Source organism: Xenopus laevis, chromosome 1L, assembly GCF_017654675.1.
Source record: "Xenopus laevis strain J_2021 chromosome 1L, Xenopus_laevis_v10.1, whole genome shotgun sequence".
Lineage (NCBI taxonomy): Eukaryota > Metazoa > Chordata > Amphibia > Anura > Pipidae > Xenopus > Xenopus laevis.
Genome location: NC_054371.1, coordinates 164,850,946 through 164,870,556, shown reverse-complemented (window position 1 = coordinate 164,870,556; position 19,611 = coordinate 164,850,946). Strand labels below are relative to the sequence as shown.

The 19,611-nt window shown below is 39.8% G+C and overlaps 1 protein-coding gene across 8 annotated transcripts; it reads left to right on the top strand.

The window, feature by feature from the left end:
- Positions 1 to 1,663: 1,663 nt before the first annotated feature.
- On the top strand, positions 1,664 to 17,405 carry eif4enif1.L (eukaryotic translation initiation factor 4E nuclear import factor 1 L homeolog). 8 transcript variants are annotated; one of them, XM_018261668.2, is made up of 19 exons: positions 1,664 to 1,961; positions 2,746 to 2,864; positions 3,368 to 3,441; positions 3,532 to 3,662; positions 4,393 to 4,682; positions 7,217 to 7,418; positions 7,857 to 8,020; positions 9,150 to 9,285; positions 9,417 to 9,593; positions 9,675 to 9,907; positions 10,411 to 10,482; positions 10,570 to 10,747; positions 10,842 to 10,924; positions 12,156 to 12,292; positions 12,531 to 12,618; positions 12,744 to 12,867; positions 12,997 to 13,332; positions 15,791 to 15,958; positions 16,699 to 17,405. In XM_018261668.2, the coding sequence occupies exons 2-19, from the start codon at positions 2,775 to 2,777 to the stop codon at positions 16,887 to 16,889; spliced, it is 2,874 nt and encodes a 957-aa protein (XP_018117157.1). In that variant the 5' UTR covers positions 1,664 to 1,961; positions 2,746 to 2,774; the 3' UTR covers positions 16,890 to 17,405. The 8 variants fall into 8 exon arrangements, with proteins under 8 accessions (XP_018117157.1, XP_018117150.1, XP_018117165.1 ...); XM_018261661.2 differs by having other exon boundaries at positions 1,668 to 1,934; XM_018261676.2 differs by having other exon boundaries at positions 1,672 to 1,934; positions 3,535 to 3,662.
- Positions 17,406 to 19,611: the final 2,206 nt, after the last annotated feature.

Here is a 19,611-nt window from a genome sequence, read left to right as displayed (position 1 = left end):
TCATACTATGCAACTGAGTTTTCAACAAATAGAAAGGGGGCAGGATTAACTTTTCCTTTCAATGTGCTTGTCCCTACTGTGAGTTCCCTAGTGTAGACATAACCTGTGCTAAGGATGAAAATGACTACTGGCTCTCGGGAAGTATGGGTAATTAGAAGGAGGAGTTACGTATGGTTCAATAGGCGCAGGGGGATTCCTTGGAAAACATAGAAGAAATCGTCACAGCACTTAGAAGAAAGTACTCTAGGCCTGTTTGTTTGTTTTTTAAAGAAAAGAAGCACTCAAGGTACAGGTTACTGATCAGAATCACCAATGGGTGTCTAACAAATTGCCACACCCAGTCATTTTACCTCCTTTACTTTTTTAAGAACAACTGGATTCCAAATTATTGTGAAGAAATGTGTTTAGGAGCTTGGAGACCCTTTGCCTCAATACTACAGCAAGAGCCCCAAAATTGCATGCAGTGTATTCTCTGCAAGAGACCATCAGTAGGCTACCTAAAAATAACATTATACTGGTTTTATCAGACCACTAATCAAAATGCATAAATAAAAAAAATGTGCTTCAACATGGTACCAGTGTTGCCACCTGCCCGATATTTTACCAGCCTGGCAGGTAAATATGATAGTCGATCCGTTATTAATAGTGAAAGGAAAGCTGGTATTTTTTTCCAGAAAAGGTGGCAACCCTACCAGTAAGAACATTTATAGTTGGTTAATAGCCCCTTTGTGGCTATATTTATATAAAATTGAAAACAGGTAGTTACTTGAAAGCCAAGGTTATAAACCAGCAAGAGGATGTGAGGTATGGAGTGGGGACACTCAGCCTGACCTGCAGTTGCAACCTGCGGGGAGGGTGCAATTCTATTTATTCTTCAAGATAAACCTGAAAACCCAAATATTTAGATCCATTAGAGAGAGGATAAAAACGTATTTGCTCCTCTAGATACAGTATTCTTGGAACTCTGAATTCTATTCTGAATCACTGACACATCAATGTGTACTTTTATCTGTAACCTTGTTATAAGTTAAGGTCCCCATAGACGCAAAGATTTCTCTTGTCGAACGACCGCTTTTAGTGAAGTCCGACCAATCCTTAGAAATTATTGTGCGGTTAGTGGAATTTGAACACCTTCGTATTTTTCGGCCGACATATGTCAGGAAATTAATCGGCCAGGTTAAAAAATCTTTGTCGGTCCCAGTGCAATTTATCTATGTTTGCAGGGCCAAGCAGGCAGCTCCCCTTTGTTTTCCTGGCAAATTGGTCTTTTTAGTTGATGGTTGTACGATCGTTCCGAGGTAATCCTGGTCTCATGATGATGATCGGATCTTTCTGTTCTGTTCCTACTACTTATTGACATAATTATAAGGGAGCACTGCTAAAGAATGAAATCTATATACTACCAGAATTGAAAAAATATAAAAAGATAAAATAGGCTGAAAATAGTAAAAAAAAAAGCCCATAATTTCTCTGGTGGGGACACCGTAGCTTTCAGAACCAATGTATACTGTGATAATTACTAATTGCCCTTGCCTGGCTTCGTTTCACAGCACCCGTGATAATTAAGAACCTATTTCGTGTGATTAATTGTCTCACTAGAGTTAAAACATGCAGGCAGCGTAGTTTGGTAATTCGGAACTCCCGCTTAGAACTTGCTATAACCGAATGTTTTCACTAGTACTGTCTAGTGTCTACTACTCCATACTGCTATCGAATTAGCGAAGAGTAAGCTTTCACGTGACTCGTCCAGCCACAGGCGTCACGGGGTTAAGTTTCTGTAGGACCGCCTCGGTACGTCACGGACTGACGTTAAACGTCCGGGGTCCACTAGACGTAGTCGTTTCTCGGTTCTTGGGTTGGTCGGTGTGTAAGAGAAGAAGTTTGTACTGAGTCGGCAAATTCCGGGCCCTCGGAGGCCCAAAAAACAACAACAGGTTGGTTAAAAGGAGTAGTAGAAGCCGGTACGTGCTGTACGACTTTTACGTGAGCTACGTATTGTACGTCAATCGGCGTGTGCGCGGCGGGGGGGTTTTAGAGGGAGGGGAACCGGGAGAAAGCGGGGGTGTGCTCAGAGGAACTGTGGTATATGGAAAGGTTTTTTGGAAAAGCTTGAGTCGTGTGGGTGAGTTTGTGGGATAGTTGTGTTTGTAGGGGTAGCCGGGAACTCGTTGTTTACATGTTCTGGGGTCTATACCTTTCCCCATTAGTATTTGGGCTTCCTCGTATGTGGCAGGTGCATGTTATTGTAGCGGAATGGCGACCCTCTGGCCTTCAGTCCAGTCTACGTGTTAGTAGGGCTATTCGAGCTGTTGCTCCGTAGTCCTTTGTTGAACTACAATTGCATAGCTGCTTCTCATTCTCGTGTTGCCTCTGTGAATGTTCCATTTATCGTATGAGAGTCAACTCAAAGCATATCTAGTGTAGGCTTTTCTGTTCTAGAACTACAGTTAGTATCGCACCATGTGAAGCTTCTTGTGATTCGTTTACGTTTGCCTGACCATAACCTTCTAGCTTTCCAGTTCCTAGTCTAAACCTCAACTAGTCACTGTTTAGGGGAAATTTAGGAAGAAGTACCTCAATCCCTGGGTATGTCATCTCCACTGGCTACATATTGCTTAGTCTTCTGTATTCTAGATGTGGAAGCCTTTCCATCCCTTTGTTGTTTGACTACAATGCCTGGAATTCTCTTGTTTACAACTCCAATCTGCATGGGATTGTAACATAACAATGTAAACTTTTTTTTAGGTGTGTTGTGGTTACCTTGGCTTTTCAGCATGGATTATAGAGAAGAGGCAGATCGCAGAGACTCTCTTGGCGACGTCCGGAAACCCCACTGGGACAGATCTCATCATCGTTACTCAAAGGTTGGCTACTTAAATTTGCATGTTCAAAAATAATTTTATTGACCTATAGAGAGAGAGATGTGTGTCAAATTGTTATTGCTGGAACAGGTGAAGCAGCACACTCGCTTAACCCTCCCTCTGCTGGATAGCCTGGTGCTCAGTGTGGGAGGATACGGAAACCTCCAATAGTTCAACGAAAAGAGGAAACACTGGAACTCAAGGCAAAGAAATGCAGGATTATCCCTTGCTGGTTATTAGCGCGGACGTGCAACGTTTCAGGGGCAATCATTGGCAAAGGGACTTGCCAGAAATGCACGTCTGCACTAATAAACAGTAAGGGGTAACCCTCCTTTTCTTTACCTTGAGTGCCAGTGTTTCCTCTTTTCGGTCAAATTGTTATTGCACATACGTTTATAGACAAAGAAAATGATATTGAAGAAATAACGTAGGAGTGTTAGAAAGTAAGGAAACTTAATTGGTATGACATTCACAGTTCGAAAATAAAAATCTTCCTTCACTCTCAGGAGGAGCTTTTGGACATCAAAGAACTTCCACACTCGAAAGAGAGACCCTCTTGTTTGCTTGACAAGTATGACAGGTATGTTTACATTGATTGAATTGGGTTACCAATTGTATTTGATGGTTTTGCGTCCAAGGTCTGATATATTTAATTTCTTTTTTTTTTAAGCAGTGATGGTGTGTGGGATCCTGAAAAATGGCATTCTTCTCTCTACCCAAACTCGGGGCGCAGCTCTCCCATTGAAGCTTTAAAGAAGGATTCAGATACAGAAAGGATTTCTCTTAAACGAAGGATAGCTGGTATGTTTATAAAGAAACAGATATGGGTGGCATTGGAGCTGCAACCCTGAAAAATACCAATGTATACATTACCTTTGAATTTAATGGGCAGACCTTTGTGGACAGACTTTGATGCAACTAAGTGATTTTTATAAGTTTGCTTTAGTTGCTTTTCTTGTAGTAAAGTGCACCTTTTGTTATGGGCTCTTGTCTCTTACGCATCTGTGGTCCTGGCTTACCTAGCAGCCATTATATTTGGCCCAAGGCCTTTGTTTGTTTCTACATGGAGGCTTTGCTTTTATGCACTAGCGACACGTCCCGCTCCCCAGGAAAGGTAAGCAGTATGCGGAGGGGTGGCATTGCAGGAGCCGCCTCTGGCAGCCAAGAGGACAGAATCACCCTGGGTTTCTAGTATTACCTGTCAGCTGTTGACGCTTTTTAGTTTACAAAATGTTAGTTTACAAAATGTTGGCCTAATGTTCTATCAAATTACAAAAAGTTCAACATGGAATGCAAATGAATATACAGATTGGTCATCTTGTTTTGCCATGCATGCAACTTTTGGCCCATTGGAACTCTCATCCTGTGTTGTTCATATTTTCAATTACAATTAATATCTAGTCAGAACAGAATCTTTTTCTTGTTGTGAAGACCAGAGCGTGCCATGCCGTTTTGAGATATATAAAGCAGGAATTGATGTTGGTATACAGTTGTATATTTTTGCTGTAATTGTGCCTCTTAATTGCTGCAGATCCAAGGGAGCGTGTCAAAGAAGATGATCTTGATGTTGTACTTAGTCCTCAAAGACGGAGTTTTGGAGGTGGATGCCATGTTACAGCTGCTGCCAGTTCACGACGGTCAGGGAGTCCTCTGGATAACAAAGAGAATGAAAGCATGCGAATGTTAGGGTCTCGTCGTATTGGCAGCGGCAGAATAATGACTGCAAGAGGGTTTGACAGAGATGTTCGAGGTGGAGAAAAAGATAGAGAACCCAGAGAGGGGCGAGACCGAGAAAAGGAATACAAAGACAAACGCTTCAGGGTGAGTCCTGCGGTCTTGAGGTTTTATGTAAACATAAATCGCACAATGTTTGCTCATCCTGATCTTATGGTTAAACTTTATATGATAAATGGAGGTGTTAAAATTTTGTTCAATCTCACAGATAATGAACACAACTAATAATTCTCTAGTGTCATCATGTTGGTTCAAAAATGTTGCTAAAAAGTGCAACAAAAGAAGGAACCTTAATTTTATCTTTACCTTGGTTTGCTCTGGACAGTGATATTCTAATTTGCAGTTGGATGTTTGCCAGCAGCAATTAACTCTGGCTTCGCTTTAGGGGCTTGTATAAGAAAACCATTAATGTCACTTGGGTCTGTTTGGAAAAGTTGGGGCTTTGGTAAAGGCAATGTTTCATTAGCTTCCCCCCAAATACTTCTCAACACATTATCCTATAATTGTATATATGTGGGGCCCAAGTTCTACCCCTAACCTTATTCTCTAGATACTGCTTAAATTTTCTTCCGAAAAGCTGCGCTTAAATAACATCAGTCTTGTTTCCTAAAGAGCTTTATCTTGAAGCAATTCATTCTTTGTAATATATTACTCTTTTTTTAACATTGTCCCTTGATAAAAATAGTTGCCATAGTCAAAAAGACTTCCTCATCCTTAAATAATGTGTTAAAATTTCTTATTCCTGTCGTTTTATATGTAATATACAGTATAAAAATAGATCTGTTTAAAGGGGAAGTTAACCTTTAACATTTAGTATGTTCTAGAATGGCCTTCTCTATAGAGTTGTTGGCCTGTTTCTTTCGATCTCCCAGTCACTGACCCCAGCAACCCCAAACTGCTATGTGAGGTTACACGTCTAGTACTGTTGCTACTTTTCAATATTTTCTATTCAGGACCCTAACTATTCATATTCCAGTCTCTTGTTCAAGCCACTACCTGGTTGCAAGGGTAAATTGCACTCTAGCAACCCTGTTGAACAATACTCTAAATTCAAACCGCATAAATGAAGAATACCAACTGCAGAATGTCTCGGATTATCATGGTCTATATTAAACTATTTTAACATTCGGATTTCTTTTTAGTTATACACTTTCTGATCCTTCTTGAGTAATCCTAAATCATACACATCACATTTAATTGCTGATGTATATCAGGCATGCACTGCTAGTTTGGATTCGGCCAAATACTTTGTGAAAGATCTAGACCCTAATTTGCATATGCAGGGAAAGAGCGGGGAGCAGCCAAAATATTTTTTACTCCCTTGTTTTGTGAAGAGAAGTCAAATGATTTTAAGCATTCAGTTTGAACGAATATCGAACCGAATCTGCAGTCCCCGGTTTCCAGCAAGTTGACCGCAAATCTTAGAGATAATTGACCTGGATGTTAGCCATATCCTTAATGACCTTTTAAGAGGAGCGGGAAATGGAGGGGTCCATATTTTTAAAGGAGAAGGAAAGCTATGGAGGCATTTTATTGCCAATAGATTAGCTGCAATAGTGCAAGCTAGAATGCTATATTTATTCTGTAGAATGTTTTACCATACCTGAGTAAAAAGCTCTAGAAACTCTGTTTGTTTAGGATAGGAGCTGCAGTATTAATGTGGTGTGACATCACTTCCTGCCTGAGTCTCTCCCTGCTCTGGGCTCAGATTACAGTAGAGAAGGGAGGGGGTGGGGAAGAGGAGCAAACTGAGCATGCTCTTGCCCAGGGCAATGAGGTTTAAGATGAAGGCAGGAAGTCTGATACAGAAGCCCATGTGTACACAATAGAAGGAAAGAAATGCTGTGTTTCTTTTCACAGGGGACTCAGAACAACATTACTTTGGGGGTTTACTGGTATATTTATATGGACCTTTCTGATAAGGCTTACTTAGTTTTAACCTTTCCTTCTCCTTTAAGAATTGTTTTTCCAAAGTTTAATTTAAAGAGTGCCAACCCAAAAAAATTGCCTAAGGGCATGTACACACTTGCAGAACGTCGCCACTTATTTTATTTATTTATTTTAAAAAAAAAAGGCTGACCGCCGCGTAAATACGCTAGTGGTTTCAAGCTTAGACAATGGTGCTAGCGTATTTATGCGGCGGTCAGCTTTTTTAAAAACCCCGGTGAAGATCCTCATGTGTGTCCATGCCCTGAATAAAGTAATTCTAAAGAAATTTTGCAATATACATTAATTACAAATTTTCTATGGTTTTTAAGTTTCTTGATACAACGTAAGACGTGCCAGCTGATCAACAGACCTATCTCTGCTGCGGAACCAAGGCTTTTGGAACATTATTTAAAAAGTAACAACCAGGAGTAGTTCCTGGTTGTTCAATTCTGCTTTCAATAGCTGTTGTTTTTACAAATATCTTTTAGTGTCTCTGAACATTTATATTGGATAGTTGCTTAGAATTATGTTGTCTTTAATCAGGCAAATTTGTATTTTGGTGTTCACTTGCTCTTTAAGTTTTAGTTTATTGCAAACCATTACAATTATGGATAGATATGTGCCTGACATGTAATTTAACATTTTCTAAATTCTACTGTTATGTATTTTTTTTTTCCTACTCCCTGCTATAGAGAGAGCATGGAGACAGTAAACGTATATTTGGTGACAGACGTAGAAATGACTCCTGTACGGAGGAGGAACCAGAATGGTACTCTGGAGGTCCAACTAGCCAGTCAGAGACAATTGAGCTTATTGGCTTTGATGATAAAATCCTGGAAGAGGATCAGAAGGGCCGTAAGAGGACAAGAAAGCGGACAGCCTCTTTAAAGGAAGGCAAGTAGGATCTAATTTATATTGCAAGGGGTTGTATTGTCATGTCATACCCCTTCCCATGACTTTGTGCTATGTGCGTGAGACTAAGTGCAACAGTACATGGGGCTTTATGCAGTCAATTTTGCCTGCAGGCTTTTTTCCCTTTTTAGTGGTCTAGCTTTTTTTTGTTCAGCAGCTTTCCAGTTTGGTGACTTCAGCATCCATCTGGTCACTAGGATCTTATTTAGCTTTTTGGCTATCTGGGTCATTGATTCCCATTTGAAATCTGGCAAAAGAAGCGACCCCCCCCCCCCATAAAAGATCTCTATTCAATTGGATATTTATTTTTAAAAGCTGACAAATTATATATTCTAAAATGTATTTATTTCTTGCAACACATTTATGCTGTGCAGCTGTAGAATGTCTTTTCACAAAAGTAAATGCTTTGCTCCCTGACAGGAGTGGAATGCAATGGAGGTGTTTTGGAAGAAGTAGCTCTTCCACCTGAGCATGCAGCAGACCAGGAAGTGCCTGAAGAAGCTGTCTTACCTGAACCAGCCCCAGGGGAATTTGACTTCAATGAATTTTTCAATCTGGATAAGAGTGTGCCAGGCCTGGCTTCAGTAAGTCCTGGTTGCACTTTAGCACACGGAAGCATTGCCACATCTTGCACAATTTGTTAGATCTAGAGGGAAGGGTTTGGGTTGTCACATCACATTGTCACTGCTATTTCAGTAACAATTTACATGTTTACTGGGATTGTGATTATCCATGTTTTGTCATTTCACTTGTGGTATGATCACACTGGTGTGCATGAAGGGTGGAGTGTATTTACCTGGCCTGATATCTCGCTTAATAGCTGCTGCTTAGCCCACATGTTTTATTTGAACAGAAAATTCTCTTGTGAAAAAATTTACTTTTTGTTTTCCTGAAAGCCAAAACATGAGTTTTGTTTTGACACCCTGCTTATGTGTGGACTTTTAATTTGTGCTTTATAGCAAATTTTCACTTGGGTAACCCTCTGTCATTGTCATGGGGGTGTGTGTATACATATTCCCATTGATCAATGGGTACCTTTCTTGTATCAGAATGGAATACACCTCAGGCTTCCTGAAATGTTGTGCTCTTATTTCTTAAAATCCTCTAGAGTTACAAATAGACATGAATTATGAGTGTCCATTTTAACTTGGTGGTTGTTTTTGTTCCCCTGCATACATTAGTGTTTTTATGATTTCCATCATTGCTTGGTGACTGCTACCTTTTTGATGAGCTGAGGTGCTATTGCAGAGGATGGCATTTTGCTTTGGGATTCCTGTCGAGATAGCTGCTTACCTGTGATAAATGTGTCCTAGCTTTTCATTGTGACTATATTTGGTGTTAATTTTAAAAGTAAATCGCTTTACACCTCAAAATGTCTGAAGTGTACAGTGATTTACTTTTGAAACTGACGTTTTGATTTGGAGGCAGAAGAGAGCCTGACAAATTGCTGGACTGGGAACACGTTGTGTTTGGGATTCGCGCTTGTAAAAATTGTATATTTGGTGTTGCCTACCTGCCAGTTTTTAGGAGCTTTGTAAGTTGGTTGAGTCAGAGACTTTAACTTGCAGCTTGGGGTAACAGAAATGCCATTCCCACAGAACAGTAACATCTACAGCAAGTAAGTGCCTTTCCCTCCCAAATCAAGCTTGGCTATGTTTGTTTTGGGTTAATGTATGACATATGTTCTGCCTTGTATTGTATTCTGCCTTGTAGATGATAGAGGATGTGCTTGGAGAAGGATCAGTGTCTGCCAGCAGGTTTAGCAGGTGGTTTTCAAATCACAGCCGCTCGGGAAGTCGATCCAGCAGTTTGAGGTCCACCCCCCATGAGGAACTGGAAAGGTTGGCAGGTGAGTTAGTGTGAAATTCCTATTTCCATAAATAATTAAAAGCAGTTCTAGAACTGCTTAAGTTTGTTAGCTATCTTTTAGAAAAGACCATGCACAGTGCTAAAGAATTTTTTTTTTTTTCTTCTTCTAAGGCTTGGAGCAAGTAATTCCCTCCCATGGGCAGAATTCTGGAAACTATTTTGCTCCCATTCAGTTTGAAGAGCGTGCTGACAAAGTAGACATACTGGAGATGTTACACAAAGCCAAAGTTGACTTGAAACCTCTGCTCTCTAGCCTAACTGCCAATAAGGAGAGGCTGCGAGAAAGGAGTGAGTTAAGAGAAAATGGATGGGGGTGGGTGGTTTGTTGTATATTTTGTTTCCTGTGATTAACCTCAAATTCTATTCTAGCACACACTGGGGTGGTCTTGTCTGTGGAAGAAGTTGAAGCTGGGTTCAAAGGACTGAAAGTGGAGCAGGAGGGGAAGGTTGCAACTCCATACATGGTTGATCAGTTAGAAGAAGCTCTGATTGCAATGACTGGTCCAAGAAAAATCAGGAAAGATGGAGACATGTCTGCTTTTAACAAACTTGTAAGCAGCATGAAGGCAAGTGGGACTCTGCCTTCCCAACCTAAAGTCAATGTAAGTATTTGTGTATGAGGAAAACGAATTCCAGGAGATACTGTACTGGGTTCTCTTCATCCTCATCTCCAGTGAACAATGGTTTGCAACATTTTTATACCATGAATTGACCAAGATGTGATTAAGGACTTTACCTGCCTGGCTATTTTCTATTTGCTTTTTGTAGAGGCTTTGTTGGACTGTGTTGTGGTTATTGTGGTAGTAAACTAGCTGAAAGTGTAATCTTAGAGGAATGTTTAACCTTTATCCTTGGTGTTTGTATATCGGCCATTACATTGCTTTGCTAGTTTAGAGTCTTAATGTGGTTGTTTGGAAGTGTTAGTTTAATGCCTCTGTGGATCTGGTTTTAATTCAGTCCTCCAACTATTGTGATATATCATGCCTGGTTTATAACGTGTGTGCGCTCACTTGTAAAAAGGACCAGCACTGGGGCTGTGGTTTTGGTTTGTCTCTCCATATCCAGTTTGCTATCAACATTGTAATTAGTCTTTCTAATATTGCAGCGAAATCAAGATGGTGCGATGTTGTCCTCGTCTGATGTTGCTACACCTTCTCTGCAGAGAAATATACTGCAGGTAAAGCTATCGGCGTGTTGTAGCTTTTATTGTTTTTGTACAGTATTCAGTGGTTTGTAGTTTCACTTTTTTTTTTTTTTCTTACAGGAACTTTTGGGACAACCTGTTCCTGACTCCTCCTCTCATGTTCTAAGTAACCTCATGGGGACTTTGGATTCAGCTTCTCTGCTACAGCAGAGATCACCTTCTCCTCAAATAACCCAGGTATTCCCTACACGTGCCTCCTCAGCAGATTATCTTCAAAATCACATACCATCTCCAATAGGTAGGCGCAGCATTTCTGGATAAAAATTTATAAACTTCTCAAACCCTCTGCTCTGATGCCGACTGTTATTTTGTTCACACCTTCCATATTACAGGCTTTGCTTCTGGCCCTTCACAGTTCCTTAGAGAGCAGTTTCCATCAGGGGTTCCCAAGGAAGAAGGACCAATGATGGCACAGGTATTTCATCTGCATGCTTGTTTTGCTGCCAACAACCCTTTGAAATGCAACTTGTGAGAGTGGTATGTTGGTTACTCAACCTACACCAATCCTGGCCTGTGCTCTCCAACCAGCTGCTGTTCTTTATATGCCCACCCAATCTTAACACTGGAGGGGGCAGGGCACACAGACATGTATATAAATGACCAATGCCAGCCAGGTGAAAGGAAATTGGGTGTGCAATGACTGTGGCTAGTCCCATCAGCAAAATGGGTTTATTGTAACAAATATTTACTAAATTACCTAATTAGCTTTGTTTTAAACCATGGCTGAATATATAAAATGTATGCAGTTATCTTTTGTGGTCATAAAGTGGTGATATTGCTTGGTTTCAAACCCTGTATCGGTGTGCAAAATATTCTGGCTGCCTGTCTCTGTGTTATATGCTTGTAAGCATTACATGCTGTAAATTGTGAAAAATCCATTCTGTGCTGCAGGCTTTTTGAGTCAAGGTGTAGTAAGTGCTTACTGGCACAGCCAAGACTTTTGTTTCTGAAAATTGATATAACGATGGGCCATATCTGCCTATTAAATGTCCCAAAATGGACAGATGATGAACAATTGTCTTAAAATAAATACTCCATGCATTTTCAGCAAGTGGTGGATGAGGGCCTGAACAGATAGAAAATTGATTAGAGAACCACTTTAATTGCTAGGGTCACCTCCAGAGGCAGAAGAGGAAGTCAAATGATTGGAAAACTATAAAAGTCTTGATGCTAAGTGACATTCTATAACCATCTAAAAGCTTCTTTAAAGGAACCGTTCAGTGTAAACTGGCTAAAATGGATAGGCTGTGCAAAATAAAAAATATTTCTAATATAGTTGGCCAAAAAATGTAATGTATAAAGGCTGGAGTGACAGGATGTCGAACAAAACGGAATACAACTTCCTACTTTTGAGTTGGTCAGAAACTTGAAGGGGGGGCCCACGTGGGACATAATTGTTGAGTGAGCTACATGCCTTAAGGATCAATTGCAAACTCAGGTTTGAAGTAAACGGTTATGACCCATTTTTAGGAGTCTGCTAATGCATAATCTGGTCTATTCATTATTGGTTGACATGGCCAACCAAACCTTGATGTTAGTCTCTTTTATAGCCTTAAATGGCATACACTGGAAGCCTGCAGGATTTGATGATATTAAACCATGTTTAACCAAATGTCAAAGGTTTTGATTGATCTGGTTCCCTACAGGTCAGTCCGTTAGAAATGCAGCAAGCAGCATTAGATGGGTTTATTCCACCTGATATTGCCCTCCAAGCTGCCAACTACTATCACCCAGGTTTCGGAACGATGCAGATGGATAAAAGTCGAGAGAATTTCCGGAGTAGGTAAGGAATCAAGACTAATCAGTATTCAACAATTCCAACTGTCTGAGAGCAGCAGTAGTCTAATTGCCCCTGTCGTTGCTTGTTCTGTTAATGAAGTTCCTTGGTTGACATTAAAAGCAATGGTATCTGAAGCAGGGAAAGTACCCAGTGTGCTATTTGTTTAAAAATGCAGTTTTAGAGATTACCTATCCAGTGAATAATGATGCACTGTTTCTTACTATAACTTTTTTGTGTTTAGACCGCAGCCAAGGCTAAATAAATCTCCAGTAGCCAATATGCGAGGTGCCTCTTTATCTCCAGGGCCTGGTGCCTCCGTGACCAGCATGGTAAGTGTGGTGCGAACACTTAATTTTTAAAAAAATTTTTTAATTTTTTTTGTTTAATTCTACATTAACTTCAGGGTAGAAGTGGAGTATGCTTACTGTGTGTTTTCTTTTTCCTACGTTTCTAGCTATCTCCATCCTTTACACCTACCTCAGTTATCCGCAAAATGTATGAAAGCAAAGAAAAAAGCAAAGATGAAATTACAGGGAAGCAAAATGTCAGTGGGAAAGAAGGGTATAGGACATTAGAAGGCAAGTTGTATCCTTTTTCTCTTACTGCCTCATTTGTTTTCAGGGAGGATTAGCAATTCAATATGTATACTACCACTAATTATATTAAATTAAAAAAATGTACTATTTACCAAATTATTTTCTTTATAGTGACAGATGGTCCTTTACCCAATTCCATAACACAAGATTCTCCTCAAGACACCTCCCCGGTGATGGGAAGCAAGGCTTCAATATCTCAGCGTTCATGTACACCACCACTACCGCATCAAAACAGATACACCAAAGACCAAGACTACCGTCATAAATCCACAGGGAGGAGGACACCTACTGTGTCTTCCCCAGTGCCTGGAGCTTCCTTCTTGCAGCCCCTTCACCAGCTGCCCATTGTACCAGTTGTGCGACCATCACACCAGCTACATCCAGGGCTAGTACAGAGAATGCTAGCACAAGGTGTTCCACCACAGCATCTATCACTTTTACAAGCAGGTCTGTATTATGTCTGATGAAATTGTAGCAGGTACTTTAGCAGAAGGAACACATTTCTGGTAATGGAAATTTTGAGCATGACAAATGTTCTCTTCTAGCTGTTAAGAGTAAGGCAATATGATTTTTGGGCTGTAACCCTTTATTTTTCTCTTGTGTCTAGGAAAATGCATTACAGAGCTGATCCTGAACACTAGGTGTCATTCACTGTCTTCCCCCGCTCACATCCTTTCCTACCCTGTAGCATGTTTATTTATTTATGTGGGTCTTTAATGGAACACCAAATAAGTTGTAAATTAAAATTCAAAGGGGATGTAGGATCAAAAAAATAAAATCCCATTTTTACTTTAATGAAAAAGAAACCTATATCCAATATAATTTAATTAATTTTTTTTTTTTTTTATAAGAAACCTGGCTGTATGCAATGAGATTCTCCCTCATTTACTTGCTCTGACTGCTGCAGATAGGAAACTTTAGATGGCCCCTAGTTGCTCTGCAGGGAAACGATCATACTTGGAGGAGGGAGGGACCAGAATTTGAGCAGCTTAGTTTGTTTCGCTGTAGAACAGCCGGTGACCATGTAGAGATTCATATCTGCAGCAGTCAGAGCAAGTAAATGAAGAATATTACTGCGTACAGTCAGGTTTCTTCTAAAAATGGTTTCGATTAAAGTATATTGGGGGATAGGTTTTTTTTTTATTCAGTTAAAGTAAAAATGGGATTTTATTTTTGCCTTTTCATCCTCTTTTTATTGTTTCCAACTCCAGCTGCAGGAACAAAGATCATGGAACCAGATTTAAACAGATAAACTGGGATCATTTGCTGCAGCCACTGGTTCTGGAGAGTTTGAGAAAGTTTATATTGAACTATACAAAAACTAGAAAATCCACATCAGATTACATTACAACACAGGACCCAGTGCAGTCTGCATATTATGATTATTAATCAGTCTTGCTGTATCTGCTTCTATGGCAGATATTTGACTTGTTGAATTTATGACTATCCTTAAAGGAGAAGGAAACGATGCACAAAATGTAGGTTAAATGCTGAAATGCCGCATTGAAAACAATAATTTTATAATAGTTTTTGGGCACCAGTGTCTCAAAGTTTTGCCGTTGTCAAAGTGGCGCATCACTTACGCCTTGCGCATGCGCCCCGAGCTTTACAGTTAACCGTAAACGTGTGCGTCTTCATTTTTTTTATAATTACTGCAGACCTCCGTCGGACATACCCGTTCGCTGGATTGCTTTTTATCTTTAAATTACAGCTTCGTTCCTCAGCTCCTGCGCTCGCTCGCTGACGAGCTGTAAATTGAAACCAGAGCAAGCGCAGGAGCTTCAAAGATTTAGTGAGTGTCCTAGGAAGCAGGATCCCGATTGGAGATAGAACGAATGAGGCGGGGGCAGAGAGGTCAGTGATGACGTACGGCTCCATCACATGACTGCAACGTCATCTCGGCCAGGGAACACATCAGATTTCTAGTGCGCATGCGCAGGGCACTGCTGCTAACTGTTGCGCATGTGTGTGCCCTATTCAGAGTGATTTTCGGACTGCAAACTGGGTATGATTTTACATACATGTTTAAACTTTTTTTTTTTTTTTTTTTTTTAAAAAAAACGATTGCAGCCCTTATATTGGGGAAGAAACTAATGAGGGAATGTTTGCTGTTAAATACTGTATGTTCTGTTCATTGGCAACACTTAGAGCTGAAGTTTATTTTTGACTTTCCTTCTCCTTTAAGCAGTAGCCCAGACCACACTGAGCATGTGCATGGTCTTGCAAAAATGTTTAACAAAGTTACAAGATGTTGACCCCCTGTGGTCAACTTTGAAAACATAATTCATTTGTCTAATTAGGATTGTGGTGCAGTAAGTTAATGTTTAGTATACAAAATACAGTATTTCTAGCATTTATTCTATTTTAGACTTTAATGCACTGGTAAAACTGTTCTGCTGTGTGAGAAACACTATTATAGTTTATATAAATCCGCTGTTGTGTAGCCTTTTAAATTATACCAGGGGTAAATGATGGGTTTAATACTTACCCAAGACTCAAACATTGTATTCTACAGAGGTTATCTGCTGCTTTTTTTTATTTTATTTTTTCAAACTGAAAAATCAGAAGAATCTGTTATCTGAGTGAGATCTTGTACATCTGCTAGGAAAGGAGGGCCTTCCCTATAAAATATATTGTATCTAACTAACTGTCAATGTATATCACACCCAACTGCTACAAGAAGACAGAATGAAGAGAAACAGACGCTGAGAGGAAAAGTGAACATAAACGTGATTATTTCAGAAACAATGCAGAATTTTGATTGTATTTAGGTTTCTTATTTCAGTATGATGAAGCTCATATTATTTAATATATATTTTCATAATAGTTCCCCTTTAAATCTAAGCCATTTATGGCATGGCATAACCTTTTTTCCTCTGAATTCATTTTGTTTTCTTCTTTAAAGGGCTACTACCACCTGGTATTGACCTGCCCCCCCTCCATGCTCTTTCCCCATCGGTTCTTGGTCAGCCTTTCTACCCATTATCACCTGCAGGACACCCACTCCTGAACCAGCGGCCGCCGGCAAATCCATTACAGTTGGCAATGATGCAGCAATCTATGCAGAGACCTGGTGAGAACATAGCAGTCAGACTATGCTTGGAAGTCTTGTTTGCATGCTTAGTCCTAAAGTAATAGTATTTTTTTTCCTATTCATAAAAAATGAGGATACTGGGGAATTCTTAGGATTTGTGAACATCACGGGAGAATAGCTTTGTATAATTATAAGTGCTGTGCAATATTTATAAGTGTCCTGCTGCAAATGTACAGACTTATATCAGGTTTATTGTAATGGAGGTTAGTCATCCTTTTGCCTACTTGACATGTTTCCCTGTGTGGCAAAGGCAAGCCCCTGTCCCCCCCCCCCCCCCCCCATTCAATCTGTATTTACTAAATTGCGTCCTCCAAGTGGCCTTGTGCGTGCCCATAGGCTTTTTATTTGGAGGTGTTGCAACAGATACTCTCCATTCTCCAGTGTTTTCTGCTTTAAGTAATGTCTGCCAAGCTAAAGAACACCATATATTTAAATGCCTTAATAAATGGTCTTGCTATGAGTAAGCATGCGAACAGATGATGGCTATTGTACTCTATTGTTCTAAAATGTGCTGTTTAAAAGTAAAGTAGATTTATGTAAAGGTCTTTGCTGTGATTAGTCAGAAGCTTTTTTTGCATTGCATCACTGTTAAAAAAAAAAAAAAATTAAGACTAGCGTGCTACAAATACTAGTGCATTTTATGCGATTCCTTGAGTTTCTCAAACTAGAATGTTACCATGAGTTTGTGCCTTTTTGTCTGACCTTTGTTTATTTTTCAGGTTTGGGTCTACATGCTCCTCTGCAAGGTATGACAAACCGCCCCAACATGCACATGGACCAGCGTCCTTCTCAGAGAAGTACTTCTCCTGTCGGTCTGGCAAAGTGGTTTGGTTCTGATGTTTTGCAGCAACCTCTACCCTCTATGCCAGCAAAAGTCATAAGTGTGGATGAACTAGAGTACAGACAGTGAAGCTTGATGAGAACTGTCTTCATGTTCCTATTGGATGATGGACTCTTCATGTGATCAATAACCTCGGACACATCTACCCAACTATTTATTTTTTGGGTTTGATATTGAGTAGCCTTGTGTAGTGTCAACCAAGAAACTGCAAGGAAATGGGAGCTCCTCATCTGCCGAAATCACACTTGAATCCGTGTGAAAAGCTACTAAATCCTTTGCCCTGAGACTCCTGGGGAGGGGCACTTTTCTGACATTTTTTCCCTTTAATTTAGAGTGCTGAGTGACATCTGGGTCATCTAGAGGAAGATGAATTCAAAAACTTTATGTACAGTATTGTATAAAGTGTTATATTTTTTTTTTGTTCTTTTTCTTGTGTATATACTCACAAATAGGTTAGTTTTTTGTTTGAAAACTGTAGCTGTACAGAAGAGGAAGCCAAATCTTGTGCTGTTTTGCCACTTACGTCAAAGCTACCCCTTTAATTGTACATGTGCTTTTTCTTTCAATTAAAACTGCATATGCCAATAGGGTGTTTGTATGACTTTATAACTATCCTTGAATGCACACACTGGAACAAACTCCCTTCTGCACATATAATGCATTCAATTAAGTTGGTAGAATATCTATACTCTAGTGTGGGTTGTAGTTGAGGGAAGGGGGGGGGCATGACCATACCATTCATTGCTAAATATAGTTCAGGTGACATTGCTGAGCAGGGGTGACTATCACAGTAGCACCTTTTCTCCTGCTATAAGAAACCATCTGAGCACTGATGGGCCTAGGTGCACTGGCACCCTAAGCAAACCAGGTAAAGTAAAATGTGCTTTTCAGTTTCTTATTAGCGGTTTATGTGAAATGAGAAACAGGCAGGGTGCACAATAAATTGTATGTATTTAACTACATTAATAGCCCCCCTTTTTCTCTAAATGACTTCTCCAGCTCTCTGACAGTCCCCCTATCCCTTCACCACTAAAGCAAAAGACCTTTGTGAGTGTTGTGGGAGTGGTAGCCAAGCCAAAGGAAAATACTGACTAAGGATAACAGACCTGAGGGAAATTGACTTTTGGCTTGTGGTGAAAAGCAACTTTTAAAAGAACAGTTCACTGTAAAAATAAAACTGGGTAAATAGACTGCAAAATAAAAGTTTCTAATATAGTTAGTAAATGTCCTCTATAAAGGCTGGAGTGAGCAGAACCCAACTTACTGCTTTTCAGCTCGCTGAAAACTGTTCATTGAGTTTGCAGTTGATTCTCCGCATGCAGATCAAAACAAACCATTCCGACAAGTGCCCCCCCCCAAGTCACTGATTGGTTACCAGGCAGTAACCAATCCATGGAAACCAAGAGAGCTGCAAAGCAGGAAGTCATGTTCTGGCTATTGTTACACATACAGTCACCCCAGCCTTTATACATTACATTTTTGGCTAACTGAAATATTGAAAACCTTTTTTTTATTTTGCACAGCCCATCTATTCAGTTTTTATACTGAACAGTTCCTAATTTCTATAGGTTTTAGTCACACTTTTGAAGGAATGTTTCTTTATTGCATTTATTCTTTCCCATGTTCAAGAATCTTCTCTAGCAGTTTAATGTTACAGTTGACTTCCTTTTTAGTCACTGGGACATGACTTAAAGGGACATCATACACTTTAAAAAATAAACATATGAAATAGGACTTGTGTTACAATTTGTTCAAATCTGCCTATCTACCTTAAAACAAACATCTCCCTTCTCTAAAAAGAAGGCTTTGAGCAGCTTATTATCGGGGGGCTTTGCAATGGACACTTAATACGTAATCGGCTCCTTTTAAAGTTCTTTGGAACAGAAGTGACAGGAAGTACTAAAGTGAAACTGACTTCATATTCTTGTTTACTGCCAGAAATGTCAAAAATCATAGATACTTTCTTTTGCCTACTTTCATTTTTTTTTTCAGCACAAGCCCTATTTATTCAGCTCCTATTGAAAAGGGGTGTATACTGTGCCTTTAAATAGGATCTGCACTAAAATAAATTCAGCGCAGCAGTTTTTTTTTTTTTTTGCAGGTGTAGGGTATCCGCAACATGAAATGATATGCCGATTCTGTAATTCACATCAGTTAATTTTTTTTGGTTTAGATCCCTTTTTAAGGTTTGATTTAAAACCATGATCCACAGGATGTTTATGGGAGATACATATGTAACATGGTCTTTGTAGACAATGCTCCGGTTGAGAGATTAACTGTAGGACAGCTGTCAGACCTTTGTCATCTCATAAGAGAACATATAAATTGTCTCTAAACATTTTTGTTATGTGTACCCTTATCAAGGCTAGAGAGAAAGTCCACATATACAAGTCTTGGAATTCTGTTCCTGGGCTTCCAGAAAATCTAAATCAGTCTCTGTAACCTCTAGGGCCAATCTCTGCTATCCCTGAAAAAAAAGCTGCTCCAATGAGCATCTGCTTAAAGGTTTTTCCCTTCCGTCCTATAGTAGGCCCGAATTGTCAGTGCAAACGTGTGGGTTAATGTCAATCTCATCTCTGGAGGCAGGACAGAAGAATAAGACTCTTGACCACTCCCCTGGTATATAAGGTGTGGCTCCATCTCCTCTTGCCAGTTCATTTGTAAAGTTTAGTGAGGTGGAGTATTTCAGAAAAGTAGGAAGTAAGGTCATATAGTGCAATTTTTACTATGTCAACAATAAAACATTGAAAGAAGACTGTTACTGTGTCTTCTTTAAACCATGGAGGCCTTA